Genomic DNA, 13,068 nt, shown 5'->3' with positions numbered 1-13,068 from the left:
TTCCATTCTCTCCATTTCCTCATGTAACCAATCTATATCAATATGACATGGGAGCGCATTTAGCTGATCTGGAAAAATGAGACATTACCTCCATATCTAGTGCGAAATGCTTATCTTTCGCTTTTTCTTCTTGCCCTTGCTTCATTATATAGTGTTACCCATTTGCTCATTACATCACTATTCAACACACAAAAACTATTTAACTTACGAAGTTCTTCTTTTGTTAGCACTTTACTCATTCCTTTTCCTTGAGGTATTATAGAGGTCATCCTCAAGTCTTCATCATCTTTCCATAGTTGTGGTTGAGAGGGGTCCACTTCAACAAGATATTCAGAGATATAAACAAGGGATGATTGCACTAACCAACCCTTAGCCATGCTTCCCTCCAGCCGTGCTTTTTGCGTCACAAAATCTTTCAAGGTTTTCATGAAGCGCTCAAGAAAAAACATCCACCTTGTATGAACTGCCCCACAAAGTGCGATCTCATCAATCAAATGTACGAGTAAATGTAATTGAGTAGTCAAAATGGATCAAGAAAAAGTTTCCTTCACCAAACAAACCACCTAAACACATAATACTCGAGCATCTTGCAATGTGTTTGGATCAACTTCCTTCGAGCTCACGTATCTGTCAGGATGTATTTGAGAATTGTTTATTTTTTTGTAGAAATTCAAAGATATATAATGAAAAAATACAATGTATACACACCTCACAAGCTCTCCCATCTTTTAAATGATATCACATACATCTTTGGATACACAATGGAATATGCTAGTAGGAAGTACGAACTGAATGTAAACAATATTCATAGATCAAATGATTAGCTGAGGAAAAAGTCATCATACCCCAAAGTTTACACATAGTTACTCCACTAATTACTATATTCATGGTTAGAGATACCCTTCCTTGAATCATTTTGTGCCGATCATGGGACTTCAAACCAGATAGTTGCTCCACACCTCTTTTCTTTTTCTTTATGAAGGCTCCCTTGAGACATCTCATACATCCTGTGGGTGTTTGAAAGCTACATATTTGTTCCTTCACTATTGTTTCCTCGTTCTTTGACAACATCCAAGGTGCATGGGGTAGCTCAATCTTTCCCCTGGGTCCAATGCATGGCCAGGCTCGTCTCATGCAACCAATGTTACGTAAATCCTCCTTTACATTGACTGAATCACAAGCCCCTATCAAGTGATCCCATAATGTAGATACAACATTTTTGAATATGTGCATGCAGTCGAACAGATGATTGATCTTGAGTTCAGTCCAGTACGGAAGACGAAAAAATATAGAGAACCTAACAAACAAATAATATATTGTGTAAAAAATTCATCATGCTAAATAACTTAAAGTCAATCGAGAGAAATGCACTTCTTACCGACTCATGCCGAGTGGAGGGTCGCTGTCAGCATTAATCCATCTCTCCTTCCAATCTCGGATGGTTAGAGATTGTGGAGTCATTCCATTAGTAGGGAGAACATATTTGGGATGGTCAATAGGAAGAAATCGATGATGATTGTCGTAGATAACCTTCTTTAAACGTGCCGGCCTAGAGGAAACTAGAGAGGGACCGCAAATAGGACATGCATCATATCCTGATGTGGTTAAACCTAAACAAACAAGTGAATTAATAAAATGCAATTGATTTAAGTCTTGAATTTCAAATATAGAGTTATATACATGTACCTGAACACTCTCCATATCCTGGAAAGTCATGCATGGTCCACAACAACATGGCCTTCAAAGTGAAATCTCTAGACGATGCAGATGCACTTGTATCTTGCACCTCAATACCTTTCCATAAAATTTCTAACTCTTCAATCAAAGGCTCTAAGTAAATGTCCATGTTTTTTACCTTATGCTTTTCAAGAATCAGAAGGGACAACATTACATGTCCCTTTTTAATTATCATGGATGGAGGAATATTATAGTTCACCAATACCATTGGCCATACACTGTATGATGTGCTTTTGATGCTAAATGGATTGATTTCATCCATACCTAAACCAAATCTCAAATTTATTGGCTCTTCTTTGAAAACAGGCCACAAATTATCTATATGTTGCTATGCCGGTGTGTCTGCAGGGATCCTCCATTTTCCATCACTTGAACGATGACTAGCATGCCATGACATGAGCTTTCCAATAGACTCACACTTGAACATAAGTTTTATACGTGAAACAATCTGAAAATGTCGCAAAACCTTACGAGGCACATCCATCGACTTCATCTCTACTTCATATCTTGATTTGCCACAAACAGGACACTCTCGTGCGAACTCATGAATCCCACGAAATAAGACACAATCATTGACACATGCATGGATCTTGACATAATCGAGGCCTCCCAAATATGTCAACTAATGTCTTTCTTGCTCTCTCTTAGTTGGCAATTTGTTTCTTTTTGGAAGCATTTGTGATAATAACCTACATATATTTTTAAAAGTGAGTTAAAAAACCACCAACATATATTTCTATCTGATTTCAAAGTAGAACAATTAATATTATGATTCATAAGCCAAACTGAATTGATATCTACTTCAATAACACATCCAAACTGACATTACTCTATTCATAAATTGTTTGCAAGTTAAGTATCTCGAGGGAGGTACGAAGAACGGAGTACGTACAACCTTCATACAACGGAGTAGATGACGCTACGTATAGTGGATCATCTGGCTTCGTAGAGTAACCTTCTCCCTGAACTGGTTGCGAAAATAGATGGTGTACCATGTTATCCAAAATCTCATCCTCTACGCCTTGATGGGGCATTTCATGAGGGCTACTATCATGGTCGTGAGTCTCCACTCTTCTTGAAGACTCTGCCTCCTCGCGTCGACATTTTGCAGCCTCTTGACACCTGGGAGGGAGCATCTGAGGATGTGGCACCGCATCCTGCTCAACCACGAAAGGGAGTTTCATGTACGTTGATATATATTGAGTAACATAGACTAGCAATCTTAGTGTTAAAAAAAAACAATGAATATCGGTGATTTTTCACAGTCCCATTCTCCATACAAGCTCAGGTGTGACATTGCAACTCGACGTGCTTGAAAAATACACCCTCGACAACGATCACACATACATTTAATTTTACATCATAGCCATGCATCTCAATTATGAAGACGTAATGTTTCATCCTCACTTGAGGATGTGCTCGTTGACTTATCAGCATGCATAGCACTAGAGGTGATGACGACGACATGATTAAATCTAATTCATGATAACATCAAAATATTTATCATTCATATGTTTACATAAAAACTTCAAGCTAGCGTATTAATTGTTCTAAGATCTCAATTTTAAATACACAAAACTCATCATAAATACATTAAAACTTATGATAAGAATTCACTATCAAAACTTATCTTAAAAACAAAAAATTATGATAAAACCTAAATGCGCGTCTATATCTACGTTTACGTACACGTCTAAATTAGCGTCTATTTGTGCGTCTATGTTCGCGTCTATACGTGCGTTTACGTAAACTTAGATGTGCATGTACACGCCAAAATAGGCGCACACGTCACAATTCAAAACATACTTAAATCATTTCTTTTCAAACTGCACCTTACCTTTCCTACGTTTTTTGCGGTTCTGAAGCTCGAGTTTAGCCGACATGCAGTCTCTTCATGCCTCACCTTCTCATGACTCACCTCTTCTTTCATTTCAAACACACAAGAAGGGAAAAAGAAAAGCCAAGGAGAGGAAGAAAGAGAGAACAAGAGAGAGGAGAACAAGAGGAAGAAGAAGCAAAGGGAAGAGACAACAAGCAGCAAGCAAGCATCAAGGGAGAGTAACTTACCAAGGAGAGAAAGAAGGAGAAGGAAGAAGCACCACCACCCGCCACACGAAACACCCAAGGTGAGTTCTCTTTCTCTCTTTCTCTCTCTCTCTCTCTCTCTCTCTCTCTCTCTCTCTCTGTCTGTGTATTAGGATTTCTGATTGCATTATGTATTCCAGTGCGTCTACATTTCAGTGCAGACGCAGGGATAGACGCGAAGAAATGTTTTCTCTCATTGCGTCTGAGGCCGCGTCTCAGAGCGCGTGTATTCTGCGTCGGAGACGCGAGAATACACGCGCTCTGCATAGAGGCTTTGACTTCAGAGTCGTGTCTCCAGGCGCATGTATTCTACAGTCTACACGCGATGATACACGCGCATGCCAGAAGCATTGACCTAGAAATCGTGTCTGACAGAGCGTCTATACTGCATCTCAGATGTGGATATAGATGCGCTCTGGACAGAGGGTTGACTTTAGGGATGCGTCTAAGAGCGCTTCTATCCTGCATTTTAGACGCGGTTATACACGCGCCAGTGCCAGCTCTGATAAAAAACAATTTTCATTGTCTAAACAATATATTTTTGCAATGATGAATGTGACCAATCCCATGTTTGTGTTTATTAGTTTTCTTGTTTATGAGAAGCATTAGCTCTTAAGTTTTATGCTCAATGTCTAAAGAAAGCTAGATTATTAGCACTTTCAAGTGCCATGAGCATCCATGTATTTTTTCTATGGGATTTTTACACCTTTGTTTCACTTAAATGGACCTTAGTAAGTGCTTGTAAAATACACTTGAAGAAAATGAAAATGTGTAAGCATCAAAAGCCTTCCCTTACATAATGATTCTAGGCTCACTGAATGATTTTTCATAATTAATGTTGGATTGGATCAAGGATTATGGCTCTTTGAAAATGTTTAGGTGTGGATGAAGGTAATATATGATTTTTTGTATGCAAACAAATTTGTCTTTTTCCTGTGTTTTTTTTGCAGAGGTCGCATCCTGGTTTATCTAGCAATGACCCGGATTTGAATCGTATGAATGATACATTGGCCTTGTTCGGCAAGGGGGTCAATGCATTTTTTGGAGGTTTTCCTAGTAGGAAAGACTTCATGGGAGAGATGACCAGACACCTTGGCCGCTCTCCCACAGCAGACGAGGTGTTCGGCATCATGTCTGGAATGCCTTTGACATCTTTGCCTGGCATTACTTTCCAAACTCCAATTGCATGTATTCCACATGCAGGTACTCCACGTGCAGCACCTGTACATGCATCGACTGAAGCACAAGCGTTAGCCGATGCACGTGCATCTGCAGAAGCACGTGCATCCAGCGAGGCAGAGAGTAGTCGATAGAGAGGAAGGAGGGAGAGTCGAGGGGGAGGACGAGGCTTGTGTGGGGGTTGCCTAGGAGGTGGCGAGCGATCACCCTCGCCAGTAGATCACATAGAGGAGCCAGTACGTCAGTAATATAGAGTTAAAGATACTGGTGGCATCTTCCATGATGATGAAGAAAGGGATGTAATGGCATACATGAGGAGCATTGTGCATGCGATGTATAAAGATTATTTCGTCTACTTCAAAAATCAGAAAAGCGGCTTGTGGCAGGAGGTCTTGAAGGCAGTCCATAGGAGGTACCCAAATCCTGAGGGTCAGCGATTCACGGATAATTGGGGACGCACAAAAGTGAGGGATTTGCTTCACAACAAAAGATCCCACCTCATGACACACGCTAGAGACTCACTGCGAAGGCAGGAGGAGGGACGTGGAGCCTATAGACAACCACCTATGTTCCACCGCATAGAGTGAAAGAAAGCCAAGAAGAAAGCAGCAGAGAAAGTGAAGAGTTGCCAGCACACAAAGGCGCGACGCATCCAAATGGAAACCATGGGATCGTTGAATTACGGATCAGGCGGCAGAGAGTTGTGGGAGGTAGAGTTTGTAAGTATATTTTGATTTTGATTTTTTACAATTTTATATTTCTTTCAATTCTTTATATAATTTGTTCTAATACATTGTGTCTCATAATTGTTTGTATATATCATGATTGTTTTGCAGACTACTATTGTTGGTAGGATACCTACTCCTAGAGAGGTAGATTACCATCGAGGCCATAACTGCGCAGCCACATGGCTTCACTTCTATGAGGAGGGTCTTATCATTGAGGACCAATATAACCGGGCTATGAGGATTAGACAGCCAGAGGAGGTATGTTTTTCTTACTTTCCTATTAAAAGTATAGCTAATTATAACTTTTTCTCTACCATGTCTACGTAAGCAATCTTGATCTTTTGTGTGTGTAGGCGAACCCGGATGTAGAGCATAGCGAGGAGGGGGATAGCGATGCTAGTAGCAATGATGGTGCTAGTGAAGATGTTTCTTCTTCAGATTCGTAGAGGAGCACCATGCATCCTCTATGGCCTTGTTTTCTTGTATATATATTATCCATCTTTGAGCTTACTACTTGCAGCCACGCTTTAGGTCGCAAGCACTTAAACTCCCCATATAAATGCTTTTGATCTATAATGAATACATGGACTTTTATTTTCAATTCTCGTGCTTTTAGATCCATTGTCTTTTTCCCAAATGCACAATCTGATGTATGGGAGGGGAAAAAACAACCATCTCTCGTTTTTTTTTTTCCAGTTCTGTTTTTCGTGTCTATCCACGTGTCTAAATTACAAAAAACACGTGTTTATAAGCGCGTCTAAAATGCAGAGTACACGAGCTCATACATGTGCTAGATAATTCAATTTTTTTAAAAAAAATAAATATCTTTTTTTCTTAAAAGGAGATTTTTTGTTTTCCATTTGCGTCTATGGGTGCTTGTAAAAGCGCGTCTACGGGCATGTCTATACGCCCATCTAATTTGCCATATAGATGCGCTGGTAGACACATAGAATAAATTAAATAAATAACAATTTTGGTTTTTTTATGCACTTGTATTCACGCGTGTATATGTGCATCTGTTGCACGTCTATTTTTGCGTGTAAATTCCTTTATACATGCGATTATAGACGCGAATCTGTAGATGCACAAATAGATGGGCAGATAGACGCACCCATAAGATTTTCTCTATATTCAAAAATCGCGTCTAAAAGTGCGTCTAAGAGGTCTTTTTGTTGTAATGGTTGATTTCTTTTCGGCACCATCATAAAAAACAATTGTGCTTTTTCAAGGTGTTCTATGATTCTTTTTTAGGTTACTAAAGTATCATATATTACCACTTGCAAATACCATGCCTGACTCTCGTGATGATGCATGACATGTTTTACAAAAGCTTATCATGGACTATAACAGCATCCATGCATGTATCAACGATTGCATACTGTTTCAAGGAGAATACGAGACTATGAAGACTTTTCCAAAGTGTGGTGCTCACAAGTATCGATAGGACTTGCAAGGGTAAACCATCCCTCAAAAAGTTCTTAGACACTTACCACTTATCCCCCGTATACATCACATGTTTCGTATGTCCGGCATAGCGAGCTTGACAACGTGGCATACACAGTACAGATCCACAAATGGAGTCCAACAAATATCATCGGATTCATATGCATGGAGCCACATTGACTCTACCTTTCTAGGCTTTGCCCGAGAGCCAAGGAAGCTTCAGATCGGTCTTACTATGGATGGTGTGAACCCATTCGGTCTGCGCTCCTTGGGTTTTATCCACTATATAAGAGCACATTTTGAAGAAAATCATCAAGTCTATCTGCACTCTGACAGGTATGATGCATTATCTCAGGTCCATGTTTTCTAAAGACGACCAATTATCGGGGCTAAAATCTCATGATTGGCATAAGATATATCAGGTTTGTACTACGAATGGATTGTAAGTGGCCTATGTATTTTGCTATTTGGAGTGTAGTTGTTTTTTGTAATGCTTCTTCATTTATGACAATTTGTACTACCAATCGCGATCGTAAGATGCCTTACTCCAGACATACGCAGAGCAATTTATAGATTGTCAAATTTAGTACAATGGATCTCACAGAAGGAGATCAATACATCCTCTATTGAATCTGCAAGGTGGGAAGCTGTGGAGATGGTCTATCTCTTTGAGAAATACATGCCTATCAGCATGCTCACGATACAAACCCACCTTCTGCTACATCTTATAGATGAAGCAGAGATTGTTGGACCTATCCATATGGGATGGATATTCTTCTTGGATCACTTCATGAAAACCTTCAAAGGCTTTGTGTGACAATGAGCTCAATCAGAAGGTAGCATGGCTGAAGGTTGGTTGGTATCTGAGGCGTTAGTGCATATTTCACAGTGGCTACCAACGATGGATTCAAACAACAATATACTATGGTTACTAAAGGATGATGATAGACTGACCGGAGATGTGGTGGTTGAAAATGGGATAGAAAAAAGAATGGATGCTGCAATGGAGGAGAAAGTGACTCATTTTTGTATGTTGCACCATGCCTTCATGGAGATGTGCCTTGCTAGGTATGAGCAAGCTAAGAAAAATCGGGGAGAAGCGCGCTCTGAATTTCAACATAGTATGCACCATCAACTAATTCGATATCCCGAGGGCATGGAGAAGATGTCGTGGTTTATGTTAATGCAATGGTTGTATGGAGCTTTGATTGCAACATCTTGCGAAGGGGTGGAGGTCTCATCTAAGGAGTGAAAATTCTCAAGGGGATGTAGTCCAAAGGTGAGGACGTGTCTGGGGTTTGTCGTATCTAGATTTTATATATAACAACTAATGGTTGTTTCAATGTATAATACAAAATATATAGTGCGGCATGGTCACATGGATGACATTTCCCTGTGGAGCATATCGCCAAAATGTGCTCCACAATAGATTATGGTATCATGGCAAAATTCGAGCAAGAGAGCCGACGACAAGCAGTGGATCCAAACACCGTTATAGATGAGATGGAGTATTTTGGGAGCTTGCAAAATATTATCACGGTGGATTACCGTAGCTTCTTTGTGATCCTATTCGATGTGCAGTGGTTCAAAGTGGTACTTGAAGGAGTTGGAGCAACAGTTCGACGAGGTCCACCTAGATTTCTTAAAATAGGTTCCGAAAAAAGATTGGATGGATTTGCGTGACATGTTTGTATTTCCATCCCATTGTAAACAAGTGCATGAAATCATGTCTTTTTTAATTTTATTACAACATGGTACATGTCATAAAAGTTAAATCTCTCTTATACGTGATTTTGAACAGGTAATTTCTATCCAAACCCTCCACAATCTTGATGGTGGTATGTTGTACTTTCACTTCCCCAAAAGAGCGAGAGTATATGATCAAAGCAATGTTCCTAGCACAGATAAGAATAATATGCAAATAGAGGGGTCGATATTGCAAGGGGTGGAGGCCGCCAAAATCTTGAAGCATGTAGAGGAGCCAAAATCAGGTAACAATGATGGAAATATAGGAGCCCAAGAATTCTTTGAGAATGAGGTGGACTCACCCTTTTGTGGTGAGATGTCTATCGACCTTCCAGTGTATGCGGAGTTGTATCAGGAGATTGATCTGGGACCACAGGGTACTTCATACTTGGAGTATCCAACTACTCAATTCATTGACAAATCGCTTATAAGGATACATAAGATATGTATTTTAAGTGAGATCATTTTTTTAAAGATTTATATTACCATGATTTGCTTGATTTATATTGATTATGCTAATATCAATTTTTGTCTATGTAAGTGATCTTTGTGAATATTTGGATCTACACGATAAGTCAAGGGATGAGTGACGAGGAGCTATAGGAGATCTTCACACGTATGTCTCTAGATTAGATGACTCAATTTAGAGATATGGCGGACCATGAGCTGTCTTCGACACCATTAGACCATTTTGTTAGATCTACTTCGGTGCGCTCTAATGCTTTAGTTTCTAGTAGACGACGTTAATACTCTAGACTTGGGCCAGACGGAGGGAGTGGTTCTAGGGGATGTTGTGGAGATGTGGATGCAATGAGCCCCCGGTTGGCTCGGGATACATGTGCTACTCCTCGCTCTCATGCAGGTTGGAGAGAGTGTGGCTCGGGTGGTTTTTGTAAAGGTACCAACGTAGTGTCTCCGTCAGTCTTTTGAGGAGGAAATGAATCTATCCTTACATCCTAACTACTGTTGAACAAAATAAAAACCTGTCCAATAGTTAAGCAATTGGTTATATCACAGCTACAGTATAATACTGCTATGGCTAAACGGCCTCATCATTTGCTAGAGTTGCGTCACCTATGGGATTTGTCACACCTGTGGGGACGTCTACTCGAGTCACTCTAGCTTTTGCTTAGTAATCCGCAGGGTGCACCCCTATGGATGCTACTTCGAGAGATACAACCCCTGTAGGTACACCAGATGTACAAGGGTCTCTTGGATATGTCCAAGAGCGTGGTCGCAAGTGGAAGAGGACACATCTTGAGCACACCCCAGAGGGGTATGGATACCTTGTAGATGATAGGACAAGAGCCATCATCATGAATGATCAGGGGAGGAGGGTGATAGCCAACAAATTTTTCAGTATAATTTCTTGGATCATTGGAAGAATATATTGGAGGGGAGCAAGGACTACATAGCAGCATCCTTGCATAAGGAGTTTCCGATATCCGCCATAGCATATAGGTTTTCCAGAGATTGGATAATGGAGTGCATGTATGCATACATGTCACACAGACGATCGGACATATGTAAAGCACTTAAGAGTGGGACCTCAAAGCCTAAGTGGCTAGATGCAAATGGTTGGCGCCGACTCAGGTAGGAGACTACAGGATAGACGTTTCTTTTTATCTAGCAATTATCTCTCATGTTCCAAGGGATTATTATAATGTTCCTCGAGGGATTTTCCATGCTATTAGGACCTTCTTTCTTTATACGCATCATGCTCAAGGCCACAAAGAAGATTCTTTCCACCAATGATATCACAATCCATAAGAATATTTTGTTTCATGCAAGATTGGAAGGTGGTAGCCAAGATATCCAATTCGAGTCTTGGACTATTGTGTTGGAGTAGAATTGAGGTGAAAGGGTGAGAGTCGATGAGTGCTCATCACAAAAGACATTTTTTTAAAACTAGTAAAATTAAACACAAGATTCCAAAGCAATCAGCTTGGATCTTCAAAATCAATAGAAATATAATACTTGAAAATTTCACTAGTACTTTTAAGCCTATTTAAGGGCATAACAAAATTGTAACCTGACTTTTGAAATTCCAGCCGGTATAAAAACTCTAACGTACCGTCTTTTGGTGAACTGAATTTGTTAGCTATGACCATAGACACATCCAAGCATGCCGTGTTTTTGGTAGCACTGAATTTGTAAGCTTTGACCATAGACACACCCAAGCCTTTGCATTGGAATTTGGACCGGCAGGACGTGTCATTTCCCGAAAAATTAAGATAAGAATTATCTTGTTAATCATTCAGACCCCAACAACCAACTTTTGCCGTTTAGAGTATTGCAGTAGACTGTGGGTGGTTTGTGCCTCTCTCACGTGAGGGTTGCGCTAATTAGGGGAGACGACTTCCGCAAAGAGGAAACTATTCTGCACAGCAGCGGACAATGGCGCCAGTGTTGACGGAATTCAGGGCTAATGCTACGCCCGACGGCGCCAATGTGAAGAGGTCTAGCCAATTCTACTAGTATTAGCATCTCCATACGTGCACAGTCCGGTGTTCTTTACTTTTCTCTCTTTGACGTTTAATGTACGCTGTTTAGTTTACGAGAGAGAGAGAGAGAGAGAGAGTGTGTGTGAGAGAGAGAAGCCCATAGGATCACAAGAGCGTGCGCTGATGAAATTATGGCAATTTTATTGATAAGGTACACACAGCTAGCTAGTCCAGATCTTGCAGCACAAGTAGAAGGTGGCGCCAGCTCTATGTTCTCTCTCTCTGCAGCTGCAGTTGCACCATGCCGATTGAAGTAGTACAGCAGCAGCTCCTTCCTTTAAAAGAGAACAAGCGCAGGGTGGGCCCTGGGGTTGCCATAGGTGAGTAATTTTAAAGAAGACGCACGGCTATAATACTCAGCATACGTGCACAATGATCATTGGGACACGTGCAGGTAAAGGGATCCACATACCTCATCATGAGAGATGCCTGATCAAGGGTGGCCGCCGCCACCATGGTGGTATCCACCGCCGCCGTGGTTGTATCCGCCGCCACCGTGGTTGTATCCGCCGCCGCCGTGGTATCCGCCTCCGCCACCGTGGTAGCCGCCCCCATTATGATACCCACCACCTAGCGTTCACGCAAAAACCATTCTATGCTTCGTCAGAATTAATAATAAGGTACTAAAGCTCGGGAGTCGGGTTTTCATGAACATTTAGAAGGTCCTACCTCCTCCGTGATACCAACCACCACCATGGTAGTACTTAGCATCGGTCGCTTCAGCAGTCGACTCTCCCATAAGCTTGCGGCTACCCTGAAGCTCAGCTGCTTCGCCACCCTGCGACTGCAGCATTATCATGAAGGTTGCCACATTGCACATCAAAACCGTTACCACAAGCACACTGAATAGCTTCCCCATTTTGCTCTCTCACGCTCTCTCTCTCTAGCTCTGTGCCTAAGATAGCTTGCCCCGAGCTGCCTCTTATAGACGCTCAAGTGGTGCCACCCGGCGGATCTATCGTCATCCTAATCAGCAGCAAGTCTACTCGAGTCACATCCCACTTGTCATATCTCCTCGGTAAGTGAAGAAAAAATAGTGCTTTTACGTCTCTCCAAAAGCCTGGTGCAGTATCCAGGCCTGCATGGATCGTGATTCCTGCCCCTAGCTAGTACCTGTAGGGGCTACCAGACTTTATGTATTAACTACCTTACGTAGATGTCCAAAAGATATCAGTAGTAGACTCAGAACTGTGTGGTAACATCAGTTAAATTTTTGTGTATACATGTTAATCGCCTTCTAAGTGAGCCCAAGGTCAAGCGTTCCATTGTCACACCCAACGGTAAAGACACTCCACCATGTTAAAAAAGTACGCAATGGTAAAGATACTCCACATGTAAAAAAGTAATTACTGCTTTATTTTATTTGTCACCAAGATGGATATTGTAATGGGACCACATGTTGAGTTAACATTAAGGGTTTGGGCACCCCTTCATTACAAGTCTCCATGTCACCACAACAGAAATGAGGCAGAGACGCGCAAAGTCGGGCGTATCTATTATTGCATAAATAGACGCGAATTTTGCGTCTATATATCCGTGCAAATAGACGCGAATATAGATGCATTTTCAGATGTGTAATTATTTAACCACTTGAAAGTTAACTTTATATAATAAAAAAACCAGAGTTAATAATTATTTTTGCATTG

The 13,068-nt window shown here is 41.0% G+C and overlaps 1 protein-coding gene across 2 annotated transcripts; it reads right to left on the bottom strand.

Annotated features, from left to right (window-relative positions):
• Positions 1–11,543: 11,543 nt before the first annotated feature.
• LOC148037579 (uncharacterized) lies at positions 11,544–12,335 on the bottom strand. 2 transcript variants are annotated; one of them, XM_087676533.1, is made up of 3 exons: positions 12,092–12,335; positions 11,835–11,992; positions 11,544–11,697 (listed from the first exon to the last, which is right to left on the bottom strand). In XM_087676533.1, exons 1-2 carry the CDS (start codon positions 12,279–12,281, stop codon positions 11,856–11,858), a joined length of 327 nt encoding a protein of 108 aa, XP_087532659.1. In that variant the 5' UTR covers positions 12,282–12,335; the 3' UTR covers positions 11,544–11,697; positions 11,835–11,855. The 2 variants fall into 2 exon arrangements, with proteins under 2 accessions (XP_087532659.1, XP_087532658.1); XM_087676532.1 differs by having other exon boundaries at positions 11,544–11,727; positions 12,092–12,333.
• Between the last annotated feature and the right edge of the window lie 733 nt (positions 12,336–13,068).

Source organism: Lygodium microphyllum, chromosome 4, assembly GCF_053477565.2.
Source record: "Lygodium microphyllum isolate KBCC chromosome 4, Lygodium_microphyllum_v1.1.10, whole genome shotgun sequence".
Classification (NCBI taxonomy): Eukaryota; Viridiplantae; Streptophyta; class Polypodiopsida; order Schizaeales; family Lygodiaceae; genus Lygodium; species Lygodium microphyllum.
This window is presented reverse-complemented; position numbering and strand designations above follow the sequence as displayed.